The 21,307-nt window shown below is 32.4% G+C and overlaps 1 protein-coding gene across 1 annotated transcript in view; it reads right to left on the bottom strand.

Moving 5' to 3' along the window:
• Positions 1 to 21,307, bottom strand: part of LOC148616869 (CD109 antigen-like) — a 31,159-nt gene that overhangs the window by 2,580 nt on the left and 7,272 nt on the right. Inside the window, exons 10-33 of the mRNA XM_088584006.1 lie at positions 21,053 to 21,197; positions 20,402 to 20,647; positions 19,361 to 19,549; positions 18,126 to 18,296; positions 17,253 to 17,444; positions 16,447 to 16,596; positions 15,215 to 15,352; positions 14,266 to 14,314; positions 13,387 to 13,506; positions 12,327 to 12,441; positions 11,339 to 11,456; positions 10,677 to 10,913; positions 9,741 to 9,872; positions 8,246 to 8,417; positions 7,374 to 7,562; positions 6,945 to 7,023; positions 5,945 to 6,122; positions 5,419 to 5,520; positions 4,468 to 4,651; positions 3,885 to 4,288; positions 3,021 to 3,083; positions 2,158 to 2,300; positions 1,403 to 1,577; positions 222 to 327 (exon numbers count right to left, since the gene is read on the bottom strand). Coding sequence (XP_088440132.1) covers positions 222 to 327; positions 1,403 to 1,577; positions 2,158 to 2,300; positions 3,021 to 3,083; positions 3,885 to 4,288; positions 4,468 to 4,651; positions 5,419 to 5,520; positions 5,945 to 6,122; positions 6,945 to 7,023; positions 7,374 to 7,562; positions 8,246 to 8,417; positions 9,741 to 9,872; positions 10,677 to 10,913; positions 11,339 to 11,456; positions 12,327 to 12,441; positions 13,387 to 13,506; positions 14,266 to 14,314; positions 15,215 to 15,352; positions 16,447 to 16,596; positions 17,253 to 17,444; positions 18,126 to 18,296; positions 19,361 to 19,549; positions 20,402 to 20,647; positions 21,053 to 21,197 — 3,797 coding nt within the window. The remainder of the gene's footprint in view (positions 1 to 221; positions 328 to 1,402; positions 1,578 to 2,157; positions 2,301 to 3,020; positions 3,084 to 3,884; positions 4,289 to 4,467; positions 4,652 to 5,418; positions 5,521 to 5,944; positions 6,123 to 6,944; positions 7,024 to 7,373; positions 7,563 to 8,245; positions 8,418 to 9,740; positions 9,873 to 10,676; positions 10,914 to 11,338; positions 11,457 to 12,326; positions 12,442 to 13,386; positions 13,507 to 14,265; positions 14,315 to 15,214; positions 15,353 to 16,446; positions 16,597 to 17,252; positions 17,445 to 18,125; positions 18,297 to 19,360; positions 19,550 to 20,401; positions 20,648 to 21,052; positions 21,198 to 21,307) is intronic.

The following is a 21,307-nucleotide window of genomic DNA, read 5'->3' as shown; positions in this document are numbered from 1 at the left end:
TACTGAGGCTTCATTCCTTGTATTAAATATGACAGATACAATAATGTAGCTCCTTGGACATATTTTGAAAAAAAAACTTATCTGTGCTGGATTGGACTTCTTATTTCGATAGGCTTCTTGTAAATACTCATTTTTGGATCTTGAACTTCCTAAGTACTTCATTCTTATGCTACTGAAGAGAGGTTACTCTCCTCTGGAAAAGTAGGAAAATAAATACTTACCTGGTTCATAATAATCATAGATCCTCATTCTGTTCTGAATGGTCATGTTGGCAACAGGATACCATCGATACGCATCAAACTTCACACATGTTTTACTGTTGTCCAGCTGTAATTATTTAACAATAGTCAATTCATGTTTTGTTGAGTGGTTTATGTTGTAAACTTTTTGTCACAATTTTCGTGCCAAATCACATTGAAACTATCTAACAATTTTGTTGGTGTCTTGTGTTACAGTGAAACAGGTCTAAACCAAGCCACTTTTTGACTGTAGAATTTGGTTGTTGTGGCACATATTCGATTTATCCAAATATAAATACATTAAAACTGAAACGAAAGGACTTCAAAATGTGTCTGGTTTGGACAGGTTTTCAGTTTAGACATGATTCACTGTATTACTTTTGGTTTCCCTTTAAGGATGTTCGTTGATAATATTCAGCCATTTTTGTCAGATTTTCAGACATCTCAGGTTTTATCAGTGACCATTTTATTAAACAAACCTTTAGATTTTATTTGAGAAGATTTTAAGAAATCTTCGTTATTTCTTCAGTGGTTTTAATAGATAACACCTACTAAAACAAAACCTATTGACAATCTAGAGAAATCCTTTTCCTGCCAAATTTCAAATGCTTATCTCTCAAAAAGATGCACACTACCCAATCTACTTTTTCTTATGTTGTTCTAGCATAAAAGATCTTAAAAGATTTTACAACCCTTTCCAGCGAACATTCCTAAAGCCATTTTGATATGCATCATACCAGTAAGTTTAGTTTGAAAAGAGAACAAAATTATTATTTAAACTTTAAATTGTCAAAAAAGAAATTCACTGAATGTTTGTAATATTTCTTAGGTATAGAAATTAAACAACCCACATTATTAAAAATCAAATCTAAAACATCAAACAAAAAAATCTTTCCATATCATGAAACTTAGTTTTGTAGCAGAAATACAATATAATTTTTTCTGGCACAGAAAATAGTCATTCACTGCAGAGCTTAATCTAGACATTGATGACAAGGAGAGGTTTTTAGAAATTGTGTTTGAAATATAACAGTATTGACATTTACGTCTACGTAATCTATTACAAAAACTTCTCCCCGTCAAAGACAAATGCGAGAAGTGAGCACCAACAAGGAGAATGTTTGCTCATTTCTTCCTCTGACTACCAATAACTAATAACTTACATAGCTAAAGTACAAGACAACTTTTCTGGCATAGTACTCCGCTCTCTTTAGATTAGGTGGAAATCCTTGTCTGACAATATTTCTAAGAGTGTGATTCATTACAACGTAACCAGAGGGGACATCAATTTCCAGTACACTCAGACCTGACTGCATACTTCTTTCCTGGTACTGCCAACTGTAATAATCAGGCAAAGTAGTGTCATTTAAAGTTGACTTATTTTTTTTATTGTGCCCATGCTTTAGTTGGAAACAAGCATATAAACTAACCAGTGGCCCCTTATGTTCTTTTGCATATACATAAACATTAAGTGAAGACATTCATATTCACCAACAAGTGAATTTTGAAATATACATGGCCTGGTTTATAATTCCAAATTGAGAAAAGGATTCTAATATTTTTCAAATATTCATATTTATGAATTTTTTTTCTTTTTTGAAGCTGACTATTACACCCCTTTGTCAAACCATTTATAAAAAAAACCAGAAAAAGCAATTATAAGTGCCTGACTGGAGTAAAAGGTTCTATTGTCTAGAAGAAGACAATATGCTCTACTCATTATACAAGTAAAGTAATGAACTGCAGGAGACAGATAGGATTTTGAATCTATGACTGATGGAAAGTTTTAAACCTCCTTGTCGATTGTCCAGTTTATTACCCAGGCTAGTCCCAAGTTATAAATGTCATTTTATCAAGGAAAGACCAACTCTATTCTCTGAAGTTAACTATTTTAGAAGCTGTAACAATGTAAAATTACCTGACACAAGGATGAAGAGTTAAGATGGAGTTATTCCTGCCTCCAAACTTGGGTACATCATCAAGATAGAGATGGAAGAATGTGGTTTGATCCACAGTCTCACGGAGATACTTCTCCCATTCTACATTTACAGTTGTTGTTAGCTGCCAAAATATAAGACTGGCTTTATAAAAGGATAAGGAGAAATAAAGTGCAACAGAATAAGAAGGAGAAATAAAGTACAACAGAGTGAGAAGGAGAAATAAAGTACAACAGAGTGAGAAGGAGAAATAAAGTGCAACAGAGTGAGAAGGAGAAATAAAGTACAACAGAGTGAGAAGGAGAAATAAAGTGCAACAGAGTGAGAAGGAGAAATAAAGTGCAACAGAGTGAGAAGGAGAAATAAAGTACAACAGAGTGAGAAGGAGAAATAAAGTGATATTAAGTTCTGCTTCACATGAAATTGATGTGAATTTTTACTTTTGTACAGCTTTTATCCACTTGAGTGAAATTCACCTAGAGGCTATTTTCACATGTGAACACTTTTTTCATGTCGTTGTGAAAGTACTTTTTCAGTGTTTTGTTAGGATAACTATTCAGTAAAATCTTATGTTAAGGAACTACATCGAAATATGGTGAGAAACCAAGTGACTAATTGAAAAATAGAACATTGATTTTGTTATGCTAAGTAAGTGTTACTATACATGTACTACATGGTAGTACATGTAGAATACATGTATGTCATATTTCAAGTTTACTACTTTTTTAATTAAAAAAAATCTAGTGATCAGAAAGGTTTTGAATTCATATACATGTATTTTAGTTTATTAATTTGTAAATTTATAATGATCTTGCTGTAAATTTTAAGTTGTGTGCTACCCTACCTGCATAAGAGCTCTACCAATACCCAAAGCTGTGACAGTAGCTTGACCAAACACATTAGGAATCTGTAAAACAGTAGAATATAATATTGATTTTTGAATCATAGATAATAAAACATAATCACAAAGAGTAATCAAGGGCACCTTGAATCAAGATTCTAGCGGAAATCAAAAGAATATAATCCAGGCACAAAGACCAGACATGGAATACAAACAAACAAAACAAAGAACATAAAGTAACTAAAATACTATATACAAAGAAACAAAAGTAAATTAGCAACTCAAGACTCCACTAAAAACTTGGAGCATGGACCAGGTGCACATGTAGGGTAAGCGTCCTTGTATCAGTAATATAGAAAAACATGTCCAATCTAAATAAAGCCTCATACTAAATTTGAAATTCACCCATCTACTAAGACAACTGAGAAAAATTTGGACAGGCAAAATGAGAGATGGAAGAATATACCACCCACTTGTTGATAGGGGGTATAAAATGGTCTCCCATTTCATAACCTTGAAATAACATGATTATAAATCAATAATCCCATGTGGGCATCTGTACCAAGTTTCATCATCTAATTTTGAATGAAAAAGTTTCAAAGCAAAGAAAGTCTGAGAAAAGTGTAGCAAGAGCAAATCTCCATTCCAAACTGAAGTAGTTAGAAATATAATAATGAGACTTCAAAAAATTTTCAGGCCTTTCAAGTTTCTTTTTCCCTGAGCAAAACTACAAATTGCATTAAACTTTCAAAATAAATATTCAACTCATTCATACAGTTTACAATAAAAACAAAAAATTGCGATTTTTCCAGGTCATTTTTTCGAAATAAAGCTATAAGCCTTTGACATACAGAAGAAATTGCTTACTGATTCTTGTCTGGTATTAGTGTAGTTATCCTTGTTGAGGAAAACATGTCTGACCCAGCCATGAGTAGCAGAAGACTCTAGGGTCATCTGAAGGGTAAAGATATTTCTGTTGGGATCAAGCTGAGTAAACTCCTTCAATGCTTCCATGGCAACCAAAGTATCTTGGGACGAAGCAAACGCACCAAAATAATTTCTCATTAGCTGAAGCCATCTCATCATGGAATCTCGGTCTCGTTTTTCAAGATTGCCATAGGTATTCATGTGAGCCATAAGAGCATAGCCAGTTGACTGCACAGCATAACCATCATTAATAAGTGGCATTCTGGGATACAAGTAACGCACAGTGTTGATAAATTTGGATGGATTGTCTCGGATTTCAGAGTCAGCAAAATATTGTTCTTCACCTAAAACAGATTAGTATTTGTTTCATGAAAATAGAACAATTTTTCCAAACCTCAAAAATTCAAAATTTCATTTGATCTCGAAGGAGAAACTTGACATAATAAATGTACAAAGTAACTTTGGAAATTACATATCTATTACAAAAAACAAGTCGTTCATCAGCATCAAAAGAAATACCTACCAGATCTTTTATTCCTTATCAACTCCTTAAATATTGTTCCAGTGCCTCCTTGGCTACCCAATGATAAAGCATAAGAAGATATCGCCATTTGAAAGATCTCCCCAGAGTTCGCTATTTCATCAGCACGATTAGTCAAATACTGTGAAGCTTCTTGCCGTGCTTTAGTGATACAATTTGAAGCATCCTAAAACAATAACCATAGATGTGTTTAAGTAGCTGTCTTTGTAAGAATCATGCAAATTCTGTAATTTGTGATATACCCTAAAAGAGGCTACATATTTTTATTTTTCTAATTAAGTTCTTTTATGGATCTATTTTATGAAATGTGTAATTATTCATTCCAATCTGTCTGCTTATGGAAGATAATCAACATTGAAAATCCAGTAGATTCTATTGTATTTTAGTATCATTTACTGAGTTATCTCATTTAATTTTGAAATCTACAGTGCATTCTATATAATTTTTATCTCCTAAGAGATTACATAACAGGTTATATGAAACACAGAATGTTAATATCTGTTTACTATGGCAATTAAAAAAAATATATCATAATAAAAATATGTAGGCTTTTCAACCGTGTATTTTTTGCATAATTCTTAGCTGGAGTACTACTTAATTAAATGAACAGTTTAGTCATGGTCATAGAGCAAATCAAAGTCACTGAGACATTAGTAAATAATTCTCCTTCAAAATATAATTACATTGCACTTATAAAGGAATATTGCCTCTACAATAAAATCTCGATCATTATAAATAAAAAGCATCAAGACAATTCACGTCAAAATTCAAAGAATTAGGTAATACTATTTATCACAGATGTTCTAGTACTTACCCCGGAGACATCATTGAGTTTGTACATTCTAGTACTTACTCTCCATGAGACATCAGTGAGTTCTGACTTGTAGTACTTACCCTTGAGATATCAGTGAGTTTGGCTGTTTAAGTACTTACCCCTGAGACATCTGAGAGTTTGGACATGGCAATCATAACAAAGGCTGTCAATGGAACAGGATGTCCTCTCATTTTCTGGTTCTGCATATTGCCTAAATGACCCTGAAATTAAATTTATCAAGGTCATGATATATCAAAGCTGGGTTATACAAAGATTATTTTGTTAATACTTTTGATTTAATACAATGACCATTTGCAAGTACCAAAAAAAAAATAATTCTTTAGCTCCATAAGCAGTAAAGAAAAAACCATCAAAATATATCCCATATGAAAAATATCTAATTTCATGTAAAGAAGTTCACCTGAAAAATATTTTTCCCAACTTCTAAAAAGATATCCACAAAAGCTAATAAGTTTTGATACCAACCCTTATGTAAAAATTTGGCAAAAATGAGCAAATGATAACCTGACACCCCCCTCTCCTTTTCATTTATTTATTTTTTTATATAAATTTCTGGATCCACCCTTGCATTTCTAGACAAAGGATTGTATACATAATACCTTCATTATTCAGAAAAAAACTTACATAAGTTCTGTCATAGATAGGAGTAAATTCATGTTCTTCAAAGGCACCGGTGACATTGTTCTGTTGACTACATAGATAGATTGCTATCTTGTTCAACAGTTCTATTGGGATAAACATATCTTTTTCCCACTCTCCAAATCTAGCTTCTTGGAGTGTCTTGGCAACAAACGCTGTCAACCTAAAATAAACAATAAACATAATTAAAAAAATACCCATGTTTCTGTATATATGCTCTAAAAAAGTAGGATTGATATGTAGGGAAAACCTTATATTTTTTTTCAATTTTTTTCCTGTTAAGTTTTGGAGACACATTTGGACTTTGATAGTGCTTATAAAAAAAATAGGATTACTAGAGTTAGCCTTGACACAGGTACTTTTTTTTAAACTTTAATCTCTTATTGTATGCATTATTTTCAGTAATGCATACAATTTTTTTCTCCTGTATTCCAAAAAATGGAAGTAATCTTTGTTATGATAAAGTAACATGAGGTTGCTAGCATTATCATGCTAAGTTTACCCCCAAAAAGGCAGAAAATGTTATTGGATAGCACCCAAACATATACCTATTTATATAAAGCTAGATGCCAAATTTGAAATCAATCCATTCACTGGGATCCAAGACTTTTGTGACAAAAAATTTATTTATCATTCAATATAGTGAAAAAATACCAAACTCCCACAAAACAGTAAGTTGATATCAGACAGCAACCAAAATTGCTTACAATGCTCATAAGAAAGATGTTCCTTAATTTACAGTATAGTGGGCAATTTTCTCTGGGTGCTAATTCTGGCATATTTTAGCAGTCTAAAACACCTCAATAATTAGTGAAATATTTACTATGGGCTTAAGTACTAACTGTACTAAGCATGGATCTGTCAAAATAAGAAACATAATACATGTTTATATACCTTTTTCTCTGAAAATCACCAAATTTTACACCCACCAAAATAACCCACTATATGGTACTTTATATGATCAATTGATATTCAGGACACATACCATATACTTGGGTAAGGATCATCCCTGAACATACTAAAAGATCCATCTTCATTCATGTAACTCAGCTGCCTCTGAAGTGCTGTAATAAAATGTGTGTTATAGATTTCTATATTTATAAATACAAAATTGTCACTAAATGACCTCTCGGTACAACATACAATCATTAAAAGCTGGCAATTCAACTTACACATTCCACATCGACATATGGGTCAAAAGTAAATAATTTACACATTACAAGTTTAAAATTATGAAAACTCAAACTTTAAAATCATGAAATTGGAAAACTCTTATATATTCTTATATATGGTAGAAGTAGATCACATGTTTGTACTGGAAGGAAATGATTATTATTAGCTTAGAACATAAATAACTTGTAAACTTGTTGTCTTACCTCTGAATTAGTCAAAAATAGTAGAAAGAACCACTTACCAATGTTCATATATTTCAGAGTTCTCCTCAGCTCATCATTAGGAAGCTGTTGATTGGCTTTCTTGAACTGTAGAGTAATGAGATTATAGGCAAAGTTAAACATGTTCATTTCTCCTCCGCCATATGGTCTGTACATAATATCTTCAGTGGTCGGAAACTCAGTGAAAAATCCTGGTGTGACTACATCACCTGTGATTAAATAAAAAGGTACAAACATTAAATTTGTCTTAAACTGTTTTATCTGTCTAAACTAGACACCTACTGAAGAACTTTTGTATCAGTTTAAATGTATTTTGAACCTGTGTAAACCAAACACCTGTCTAAACCAAACATCTGCCTTAACTGAACCAAACAATACAGTGAAAAGGGGTACAGTATAGACAGGTTTCACGTATATGAAATTCCAACATGCCAACAAACTGATACCAAATTCTTTGTGTAGAGATACAATTTTCATTTCATTCATAATTAACACATTTTGAGCTGTAAATCGTGTGAATCTTTTAAGTAAATAAACTCTTTGTCAGTACAAATCTGTAATTTTTTTATCACACAATTTAACTCAACAAATTGTGATATATAGCAGCACTACAGCATATGATGCCCTTATGCCTCATTTTTATATTAATAGTAAAATACCTCAGACCTGAGAAAAAATAAGACCAATACATGTGGAGCTGCATAACATTTTGTCAGCAAATCAGTATCCTCAATATGTATATAATTACTAAGCAAGTTATATAATTACAGTGTGGTTTACTATTTTCCTATGTGGATGTACTAATGAAGGCATGTACTGCTGAAAATTGGCTAGCTCAACCTGCTGAAAATGTTAGAAGATGTAGACTTAATTAATAATGTCTGTAACTTACCAAAGCATGTGAGTAAAGCTTTCTGTGATCCTGGAACATACAAATGTTCTCTGACCTCAGGTTCTATAAACTTGTCTGGAACATTGACTTTCAGTTCAGGAATCTTAATAGAACTGTACTTGATCAGATCGATAAGATAAGGAGTATGGTAATAGTTCTGTATACCATCAGGCTGAAATAAAACGATTGATTGATTGATTGATTGATATTATCCTATGTCAGATATTCCATACATTTCATGAGGAGAACTTCAAAGAAATCCTGTACTGTACAATTAGTCTTTGTAAGAATTATGCAAATTCTGTAATATGTGATGCACCACTAAAAAGGCAACAAATTTTTATTTTTGTTATTAGGTTGCTTTACAGGTATATATCATTCATTCCAATCTGTCTGCTCTAAGGAGATAATCCACACTGAAAGCCCAACAGTTTCTATTGAATATTAGTGTCATTTACAGAGTTATTTCCCTTAATTTTGAATTCTATAGTGCATTCCATATAATTTTTATCTCCTAAGAACACAATTTCTATGGAAAGCCACATAATATTTTCTATTTACTAGAGCATTTTATATTCAATATTCAATGTAGGCTTTCCAAACATGTACCACAGTTTTACATGATTCTTAGCTAGAGTGTTACTAAAAGAAGCAACAGCCTATAGGTAGGAAAGTCTTCCCACTCAAACACATAATTCAGACTATACGCCAACTAATCACCTCTCTATCTCCTGTATGATTCATGATAAAGGGAGAAGCAGTCATTGATTTTATTGTCAGATCAGTGGGTTTTCGACCATGTTGACATGCATGTTTCTGATTCTGACAAAAACTTATTTTTAATTAGTGAGAAACTGAATAAGCATCAATGTTTATATATCTTTCATAGTTTTCATTATTGTAAATTAAAAAAAAATATTATAAAAATGTGAAAAAATTACATCCAGAGGAAGTAAAACTTAGATTAAGAAATGTTTACCATAAATAAAACAGGTTTTTTCTCTCACTTTCAAAGTTTTCACAATTACCTAAGAAATTACTATAATGCACCAATAAGTGTACATAACAGGTAACAGTATAATGCATACTTTTAGGAAAAACTACATATCGTTGAGATGGCATCTATGCAAAATATCAAAAGCCTACATCAAAAGACAAAAAAATTACAGGCCAGACAGAGCTATCACTATAGGACAACTGCCATTTTTTGTGGCAGGGCCATACTTAGCAAATACACACACACACTAATTTCAAGTAGTGTTTAACAAAAATTAATATCAAGACAGCATGCCCACTCTATATAATGCCACATACCAAATTTGAAATCAATCCCTCCTTTGGGTGCCAAGATTTTTGTGCAAAATTCTTACAGATGGATGGAGAAAGTGAGTGAGGGTAAAATTACCCATAAATTCCCTGTAAGTATCCTCTATAAAGCAGTATCATACAACATTTTATTGACACAGCTTTCAATAAATTTTCTACACTTAATTACCTTGACATAAATAGTCTTGTGGAAGAAATCCCTGTCCATGAATGACCAACACTCAATAGAAATGTTAAAACTTCCCATCACAATATTTGGCATAATTGGCATAAAGATATCCTTGGATGTTCCAGGCTCCAACTGAAATACAATGGTCAATCAAATTAATCAATAGAAATTATTTTGATATTTTTATTGTTGCAAAAAATGAAATTGGCATATATTATCCATAATTAAAAGCTAACAGAAGTTTTAATATTACTGAAAAGGAATATATCTCAAAACAGCAAAATTTAAATCACACATTCATTGAAAATTACAAAATCACAATAGTAAATCCACACAAATATTTCTGAAATTACCGTACAGTTTGATATTATGTAATAAAAATATGACTTATTCAAGGAATGAAGATAAGACTCATGATTAGACTTGCCACTCAGTAAGAGTCTTACTTCATCTTGACACCTTGGAAAGTGTTTTTGAGATTGGCATATCAGTCACGACTTAATTGGTGCAGTTTTTTTCTACTACTATTTTTTAGTCATGTTGTCAAAATGCCTTGCAGTTTTGTATAAACAAAAACTTAAGGAGGTAGACCTATGGTCAGGGACATAACTCATGAAATCAGTGATATGTTTGTATCATATTCAATTTCACCAAAACCTCTCAAGCTTCCGTTTGAAGCTGAATAAAATGAATCCAAGTTAATTAGATTCTTACATAAGATTGGTGTAAAATGCTGAATACAAACGTTCCAATGATTTTTAAGAGTTGTGTCTCTTATCCTAGTTCTACCTCCTTAATCTAGCAAATCAAAAGCAAATGCCTGAAATACAAAACTATTTCTCAAGACAAATTTTGAAGTTCATTTAAAATCAGTCCTTAATTCAAGTATCCATGTCAAGACAAATATATACAGTATAAGATTAACTTAGTACTTACAAATATAATAGTCTGGTGATCCCCAGGATGTCTCAGAGGGTTTGTAGAATCCACATAACCTTCATCTCCAACTAACAGGGAGTCATAGTCCTTTGATCCTTTCATTGTCAGAAGGACTTCAATGAAGTCGTCATCTGGCCAATAATTAAAAACTGTCACTCTTATACCAACATGTTCACCACGGACAACTATGTCTGGTGCTTCTACGATCATGTACATAAATCTGCTTGCATCATACTGCCAGTAACAAATAAATTTTATTCAATCAATGATATGAGTATTTTGTGTGTGTGTATTTTTTGGCAAAAACTATTTAGTGAAATTCTGAATTGTAATGAACATCTTGAAATACATAAATTCTGTGGAAGTTTTTTTTTCACTAAATAAAAAACATGCTCATAAAAACTCAAATATGATAATTTTAACATGCGATAGTATAAATAACCCTTAGGACAGCTCATAATTATGTCACAAGATTTCATGACTCTCAATTTCATTACTTCTGTGAATTATCACAATGTATTAGTTTTATTATGACTGAGTAAAATCTCAAAATTAATTGCACACACAAATTTCTAATTTTTCAGTTTCATTGCATCATAGGCCTGGTCTACATGTGCAAGTGTAATATATTGGCTATAAAGAATAAGGTCAGTACAAACCCTGATAGGCTGTTGCATGACTCCCAGACCAAGGTTACGACTGACTGCTATAGCATTTATCATCCATGTCAGTGGGTATTTAGGTGGATTCACCCTGAACTGTACTTTCTTGTCAGGTCTGTAAAAATTGTGTACATTTATATTAATATTTTAATCAATTAGAATGCAAAAGAAGTAAAAAAAAAACACCTAATAAAAGTTAAAGGAAATCTTTTCACAAAATGTAAATGATCAACATCTAATTAAATCTCTAACTTTAGATATTTCATTAGATCAACCTTCATAAATAAATCATCTGAATGATGAAACAGCATTGTGGTGTGAAACTATGATTACTTTAAAACATAATCTTTGTCTGTAGGATATCAATTTCTGTGGTATTTAAGGAATGGCGAAAAACAAAATTTAAGTAAACAAGGCCAGTGCTCAGTTAGCCCAACCTCAAAATTTTTGCCAAATCTTCAATGACTGTGCATGCATCTTTCAACTAAATTTGTAAAACATGTTACTTTCAGACATGATACCAATTTCTGTGGTATTTAAGGAGGTAGACCTAGGGTAAGGGACATTATTCTTGAAATCAGTGATATGTTTGTATCATATTCAATTTCACCAAAGCCTATCAAGCTTCCATTTGAAACAGAATGTAATTTACTTTGATGCTTACAGGAGATTGCATCAAAGTTGATGAATACAAACATTCCAATGATTTCTAAGAGTTGTGTCCCTTACCCTAGATCTACCTCCTTAAGGATTGGGAAAAGATAATTTTTTTTCAACTTAATTTGTTAAGCTATCTACACAAATATATAAATGGAAAGACAGATATTAAGCAAATCCTATACCCACCTTCCATTATAACAAAATGCTGTACAGCAAATTAATAAAAAAACAAAAGAGAGAAATTTAGAGTATCTCAGCAGAATGGCCAATAAACTGGAAATTGAAGAATGACAAAATATTTATCAGTGAGGTGGCTTCTACTCACTTGGTGAAGTATTCTTTCCATGCCCAAGCACTGTCTTCATAGAATCTGAGGACTCTACTGACTCTGTCGATCATGGAAGCTGTTCTGTTGTTATAACGAGGATCTTCAACAGGACCTATAGAAAACAGGAACAAGTCAATTATTAAACACTGTTGTTCGTGGGTCTTAATTTTGTGGTTTGTCCTCTATTTCCTTAATGCATGGAATTTTGATTTGATGGATTTCATAAGAGCATCTGATTTTAATGGGGAAGGATATATTTGCTGGAAATATAATGCAATAATTTGACAAATTTTATAGTGAAGGTAAATTTGCATACCTGTTCACCCTCTTACATTGGAGGGGAAACTCCTGCAAAATCAATGATTTTTTTTAGTTTAGAATCCCCCACATAATAATGTAAAATTTGTGAGAGGTTTTTGGTTGAAATTACTATTTACAATATAATTGCATTTTTACATAAAAAAATTGCTTTTAAGTATAAATCTCCCATCTTCTGAGACAACGTAAATAGTTGAGAATCTCTAACATGAACTGGTTAAGTGTCAGTCCCTGTAAGAATCAGGCAGAAGGAATACATGGTATGAAAAAAAAACCATCACTTTGATAGTTCAATTTGACTATTTTCACCATCAAAATTAAGGAAAACAGACAAGACTTTTCATATCATGCTCTGTCAAAAACCTCATTTTCTAGCATTCTATGGAAAAATGTCTGAGAAATGCCAATAATCCAGAGATCAAATAATAGTCTTTTCAAATACAGAAAGCATTTTACTGTCAGATCAGTGGGATTTTGACATACAGGTTTCTGATTTTTTCCATTTTGCCTCATTCATACAAACACTTACACTGAACATGTATGATTTGTTGTAAACTGAATATATCCTTAGACATCATGGTTGAACCAAAGTATTAATTGGTACATAAGAAAAAAACAAAAAAGTAAACATATTTCTAAAAAATTATATGATGTTAATAACAAAAAGACAAATAAAAAGAGAATCAGAATTAAAATTGATAACTTATTTGGGGGAGTAGGGGGCTGGGGGAAATCTTACAGTTTTGTTCATCAGCCCAATCTGGACAGTCATATATTCCATCACAAGTCTTGTTGATATGGTAACACAAATTTGGTGTAAAACAAGGTAATTTTCCCTCTGTTGAGAAATTACAGGCATCTGAAAAGAGAAAAAATTGTAGAATTTCTAGAGCATTAGACACAAAAAATGTACCTAGAACCTTGTATACTGGTCTTTGATTATAAAAGTTGTTTATAGACAATGATTGACCTCTCGATTAGACAGTGTTGTGGTCTGTCAGGTTTCCAAACCATATCTTTAACTGCATGGCTGTACTACCAATAAGAGTTGTTGAAACAAGACAAAAACTATAAACTCTAAACAATGCTGGGTATTATTTGTTCTTATTCAGTATGGTGCTTTAGATAATAATAGGATAATTAATTGGAGATGTGAATAACCAAAATATGATCATTAGCACCGAAGAACGACTAGATATAATGAGTTGAATCTTACTGCGTTCTTGACAAGTGATTAAATTTGGTAATTCACGATTACCAATTGATTATCCTATTTATTATATAGATTTCCTCCATTATTCATTGCTATTTTCATAATTTTCAAATTTTATGAAAGACAGATTGATATTCGTGTTGTGACATTTAAGCAAGAGAAAGTGGAAGAGTGAAATTACAGAATTTATCTAACAGTGTGAAATATCGAAATTTCTTACACAGGGAACATTTGGTAAATCACTCCTATCTATATATAAACATTAAAAAAATCATCACAGGTATACTCAAATACTTACTTGGAGCGGGTGGTATACTCAAAGGAAGGGGGTATAATGGAATACCACTTACCCTTTTATCCAATCAAAATTCTAGAATTTAATATATAATATACTCAAATACTTACTTGTAACCCTGTTAATTGTGACATCTGACAGTGCTACCAATCCAGATTGCTGTTAAAGAAAAAAATACATGAGTTACATTTATTTTGTCGGGGTTCAGGTTTAAGCTTTCAAGAAAAGGCAAATTTAAAGCTTAGTAAAAAGCATTTGTTTAAACAATGGAAAGTCATTGACCTATAATCTTGACCTAAAAGACCTTTGGACCAACTCACCATAATCTTGACCTAAAAGACCTTTGGACCAACTCACCATAATCTTGACCTAAAAGACCTTTGGACCAACTCACCATAATCTTGACCTAAAAGACCTTTGGACCAACTCACCATAATCTTGACCTAAAAGACCTTTGGACCAACTCACCATAATCTTGACCTAAAAGACCTTTGGACCAACTCACCATAATCTTGACCTAAAAGACCTTTGGACCAACTCACCATAATCTTGACCTAAAAGACCTTTGGACCAACTCACCATAATCTTGACCTAAAAGACCTTTGGACCAACTCACCATAATCTTGATCTAAAAGACCTTTGGACCAACTCACCATAATCTTGATCTAAAAGACCTTTGGACCAACTCACCATAATCTTGACCTAAAAGACCTTTGGACCAACTCACCATTGAATTCTTTACTGTTTTACTGCTGGAGATTTTAACAGAATATGAACTAGAGAAAGTGTATCTGATTATCAAGAGTATCCATACAATCCATATCTTTTAAGTGTCAGACAAGGGCAATTTATGCAATATACACCAGAATTGTATATAACAATTGTCTGGTAAATTACAGTCAACAGCTTTGCATTCAAAATTTTGAATTGACATCATTCAGGGGATTGTTTATCAGGATCAGAAAACAAAAGCCTGACAAATGAAAAATATGGAAGAACATTATATATCCCTACTTGGTAAAGAAGAGGTACAAAAAGAAATTTAAATAGTTGACTTACATCCATGGTTGTGGTAGTATCAATGCCATGCCCAGTTGATGTGAAAAACTTGTACTCAAACTCAGTTTCACTCAACCTCCACAGATGTTGCCATGCTCTTCTGTTATTACCATCATAAGAGTTCAATTCATCTATCAACTGAAAAATTTGCATATCTACATGTATGTCATTGCGCTTGATAAGAGATATGTAACTCATACTATGTAATTAATTTTGTCAAAAGATTAGGTGGAAATGGAGAGACACTAATAAAAAAATTTTCCATAACATATGAATGTTCCAACTTCCCATCTAATAAACAAAGAGTTCTAGTTGAAAATGCTGCTTAACAATGTACAAAAGTTCTAATTTTTGAAAAAGGGTTCTAAAATTTCAGCAGGCAAACATTTATGGGACAGAAATACACCTTTACTTTCCTTTCAATCATAACATCCTAAAAGCTTTAAGGGACTGCGCATAGAATTTTTATGACAATTGGTAACTTTACATCAATACAACAGAGATTCACAATCTGAAGAGCGTAACTTAAAGAAGTCAACATTCATGGAAACTATACTCGGCGTCACATAAATAATATACTGTTAAAATTTCAAGAAAAATATTTTCTACGACTTTATTGACACCTACCGTCGTTTAAATTGTCTTAAATGACTTGCTCATTCGTTTAGCCAAACGGATTCTCCCTGAACAAGTCGCTTATTAGCTTAAATCATGCGTAACAAATCCTTACGGGAAAATCCCATACTAATATCCGCCATGTTGGTTTCTACAGGACGATTTGTTTACAAACGAAGTTCGTAAGTTCCCGTCAAACTCCGGTGACAATCGTCTGCTTGATCAACTTCTCGGTATTGTACGTTGTTCGCGTAAAATAAATCCGAGATATCCAAAATAATGCCGAAATGCATTCTGGGTTCTTCGGTTTTTGGACAAACCATTTAAACATCTCCAAGCAACCCGATCACTGTAAACATGGCCGACTTTTTACAATGTAAATATTGGCACCGAGAATTAAAATCTGACCGGAATTTAACGATTCAATGTTTAGGGAGAAGCCGTTTGGCTAAATGAATGAGCAAGTCATTTAAGACAATTTAAATGACGGTAGGTGTCAATAAAGTCGTAGAAAATATTTTTATTCAAATTTTAACAGTATGTTGTTTATGTGACGCCGAGTATACAGAGAATCTATTGAAGTAAAAACACCTCTGTCAATATTCAATTAGCCCTACCCTGTACTCTGTAAGCCCATCATTTATCCCTCGGCTGTAGATGTCCAGAGGCATTGCTGAGAAAGCCATGTAAGATCCAGGATCACATTCTCCTCGAATCTCAACTGAGTCTCTAGTGAAATCTTTACCCAGATTTACTTCTGCTTTAACCTTAAATAAATTAATTTGAGATAAATACTGTAATATGATTGGTTAAAATAATTTTGTTATACCTCAATGGATAAAAAAAATATTGACACACCCCTATTCAGTTAAATTCAGAGCTACTTTTCTCATGTTTAAAGATGAAAATATGTTTTAAAATTAATTTATAAGAATTGGCAGTAATACAAATTTTGTCAATTGAAAAATAACATAAATTTTCCATGTGCATATACTGTTTATTGCACTTTGTGCAATAAACAAAATATACACATGGAAAATTTATGTTATTTTTCAATAGACAAAATTTATATTATTGCCAACTCTTAAATAAAAACCATATTTGTTATATGTTATAATTCAATTGAAGTTAATACTCTTTTATCTCCAATAAGGTAGTCTTTCAAACATGGGGTAATAATTTCTGCTGTTTTGGAATTTGATAAGTAGGTTATATGAGCAAACATGAAAGCAAAATGATTTTTTATTCAACATTTATTCTACACAGGCAAAATTATTTCAGGTGAATTTCACACGAATTTCACATGATTTTCACCTGAATTGAGCAAAATAAATCTTGTGACAGAGTTTGCATGAAATTCATGTGAAAAGCTCACATGAAAGTCTTGTTAAGATAATTAAGTAACATCACGATTCATACTTACAGGATTAGCCCGGAGTCCACTGACATAAAAACTAATGCTATCCATGACAATCTCCTCCGGTTGTCCAGAAATATAATACACCACAAGTCTGGCTGTTGGTACCATCTCCCTAGACAGAGCAATGGCAAACGATTTCCTTCTTGATATCATCTCCAATTCCTCACCAATGATGATGTTTCCTTGAGCTATTACCTGTTATTGTTAAACATGAAAAAATGTTACATAAAAAAACTCACCAGTCATTTTATATACTGGTACCATCCATCCTAATTTTCAAAGGTATTGGTACTTCTCTTACATACATGTACCTTCACGATAATAAAATAGGAGGTCCCACATTACAGACTGTTATTTTAGAAGCTATAACAAATGAACTAAATACCCCCCATAAATCATGATAATATCTTATCAAGGCATGAAAATATATAAATACTCCTCATAAAGCATGATAATATCTCATCAAGGCATGAAAATATATAAATACCCCTCATAAATCATGATAATATCTCATCATGGCATGAAAATATATAAATAAAGACAACATATGAATACTGGTATATGAATGCATCTTGATGAATAGTCTGTACAAAATAATGCATTTTTGAGACAAAAATGTATATAAAAAAATGTTGCCAATCCTAATTTACGCAGTTGCTAAGAATGGGTGCACTAATGCTTAAGCTCATGGTAATTTTTTGGTGGACTTTATTTTGTTTTTTTTCAGACAGATCACTTAAAAATGCCAAAATAAGCACCCCACAAAAATTTTCTACTATAAAGTATTTCAAGGTCATGACAATTTCATGTTATGTGCATTGAAAGTGAATGCTTAAATCCAGAGAGAAGTTAGTTCTATTTATGCAATATAATTACCTGATAATATATTCTGGGTATATAGTTGGTTGTTCTAACATGGAAAATCATGTATTCATTAGCACTAGGATTCTTTGTTGATGTGGAAACAGTGATGAAACTACTGCTAGGTGAGTAATAGCGAGTGGCTCTCATTTTGATTTGTGTATTCAAGACATTGTTGTATCTTGCCTGAAAAAAAAAACATGAGCATTTCTGAGTAAGTTCTTTAAAACACATGTACAAACAAAATTTATTGTAAGCAAAGTAGAGATACATGTATTGCTTATATTCCTGGACACATTTATCTATAAATCTTGTTTTGTTCAAAAACATTTATTCAAATGAAAAGCTTTAACAAGAGGTTCACTGTATTATTCATTTAGCTCTGCAAAAGTTTCCACAAATTTTATCAAGTATATACAATAGAGTTGCCAATAATAAATGGCTAAACACTATCATAGCCACAAGTAAAATCAATTAACTCTTTACTGACTGAACAACCTAACAATGAATAAACTAATGGGAATGTACTTTTAATATTGGGTATCAACTTTCATGGTTTGTTGAAACCTCCTTACTTGATGGAAGTTTTAAATGTTGGGATTTTGTTAAAATCTCTAAATTTCATTGGGAACTTGAATTTGTAGTCTGACCTAATCCTGAAAAGCAGGAAAAATCAGCAACCAGTGAATTGTTCTTCTTCCACAGTAAATAGGCTTAGTATCAAGTACTCTGAAAGTTCTTTAATTTGTGGATTAGTGAAGAAACACGAACCCCATGAAAAATAATACTTTCACAGTATATTTTAGGAAGAGGTTTCAATCAAGTTTTAACACTTTTAGAGGTTCCCCTAAATCAATTCAGCATGGCACTGCACCATGCCTTTATCTTCAAGCACCATTAATTTCACAATGTGCCCCCAATTGCCCATACCCAGCTTTCAGTTTTAAATTCATTTTACCATTTTTTACTTCCTTTGTAATATAAACTCCTTTGGTGTTTGTACCCATTTATGAATCTTTCACAACATTACATTAGGGTGAAGACTGTTTATAGAAGGTTTTAAAAATAGATTAATTGCCCTCATGTATAGATGAGGTGCCCCAGAATAACCAATTGTAATAGTTTTGTGCACTCAAATCAAATAAAGTACCATACCTTCACAAATTTCTGGGGCAAAACACAAATTTTTAAGTGGTAAAGATAGAGTGCACTTAAAAAATATTAAATTCTATCATTCAAAGGGTACTTACCTGTAATTCAACACCATCTAAGGCATTATCCGTTATTGGAATGCTAAATTCTGCTATACCATTGACTGGAGTTTTAGCCATTCTCCAATAAGCATCATTGCTAACTTGTCCTTGGCTCATACGCATGACATCTAGTGTAACAGCCATTGGGTTATTTTTTCTTGCTCCATCATACTGCATGACTGCCACCTGTAATACAATGGTGTTACCCACTTAAAATATTAAAACAAGTTGTGGATGTTGTCATGCTAGGTATACAACCACTCACACAGGAAGTTAATATCAGACAGCAACCAAAATCCCACGTTGTCATGCTAGGTATACAACCGCTGACACAGGAAGTTAATATCAGACAGCAACCAAAATCCCATGTTGTCATGCTAGGTATACAACCACTCACACAGGAAGTTAATATCACACAGCAACCAAAATCCCATGTTGTCATGCTAGGTATACAACCGCTCACACAGGAAGTTAATATCAGACAGCAACCAAAATCCCATGCTGTCATGCTAGGTATACAACCACTGACACAGGAAGTTAATATCACACAGCGACCAAAATCCCATGTTGTCATGCTAGGTATACAACCACTCACACAGGAAGTTAATATCACACAGCAACCAAAATCCCATGTGCATATTTATAAAACCACATACCAAATTTAAAATCTATTTATTGGAGTTGAGATGATTGCAATGAAACTGGACGAGCAAACAGACAGACAATGTTATTCAAAACTTCAAATGTCAGTATGGAAACAAGATTCTATAGCAAATTCAATACAGCACTTTAACATAAATGCAATTAAACAAATAAATTCTCAATCAGTTTATCAAAATAAAGAGTTGCATGTAGTTTTAAAATGTGATGAAACTAAAAGAGAGTCTGAGATGTAATGTAACTAATGTGATTTTACAATGGAAAAAACTACATAACGAAACTAAATGAGTTACTATTTTAAGTTATAATAATAAAACGAAATTGCAAGAACAATACTTATTCATGTAAATAATATGATCATTGACAATAGTTTCCTACCTGTACAGTCAGTGTGGAATCAGGCTTATAGGATCTGACCTTATCTCCAACCCACTGGAGCTTTGTCCTAGAACTGAATATAACAGTACTAGCATATCCCTCCTCTGTCATCATGAAGAACCAGTCGTATATACTAACATTGAATTGTAGCTCAAAGTCTTCTAGTGTGGTACATTGTGGATACTTGTACCTCACTTCCCGTCTTATTTCGTCCATATCAAACTCAAAAAAGATAGGTCCTTTTACCTGTAAAATGTTTGAAAGTTATTACTAAGTTTACATATTTCATACTCAACAGTTCCTTACAAACATGTACATTTTTGTTCAATATACTTCAGAATTAGGTAACCAGTGACCAAATTACCATAACACAGATGTGCCCAGAGTCCCTCTACCTTTCAAAAGAAAACAAAAACTACTTCATTTACAACTGTTTTTTTTTTTCATTCAAAAACCTCTACTCTTTCTACATTGAAAAGCTGTCATAAAGCAAGAAAGGACCCACTTTCAGCAATGTTAACATGAACATGAACTCAACAAAAAACTATATAAAGGACATCTTAATGCTTTCAATTTAGTGTGATAAAGGGTCCTCTTTTCAAATATCTTGCCACTCAGTCATAATTTTATATTAGCAGTACCAAAACTTACATAAGAGTAGACCTGTCGAAGTTGAACTGGCATGATATCAGACCTATTGTACCAGACAGCAGGTGTCTGGTAGCACAGGGAACCAGGAGGGTAAACACTAACTACAACAGTTCCATTCCCTTCTGTAGGACGACCAGTTGTGAAACTGCAAAACAAATGGAAACTCTTGGTTACAGGTATGATCAAACAAGAAATAATGCCGTTTTTTTTCACATGAAAGGTTACCAATAAGGAAAGTATTTTTTTAAAAAGACA

The sequence above is a fragment of the Perna viridis genome, chromosome 5, assembly GCF_037379345.1.
Source record: "Perna viridis isolate PV_CMFRI_1.1 ecotype Kerala chromosome 5, ASM3737934v1, whole genome shotgun sequence".
NCBI classification, from domain to species: domain Eukaryota; kingdom Metazoa; phylum Mollusca; class Bivalvia; order Mytilida; family Mytilidae; genus Perna; species Perna viridis.
Note: the sequence above shows the minus strand (reverse complement) of the source record. Positions and strands in the feature narration are given on the sequence as shown.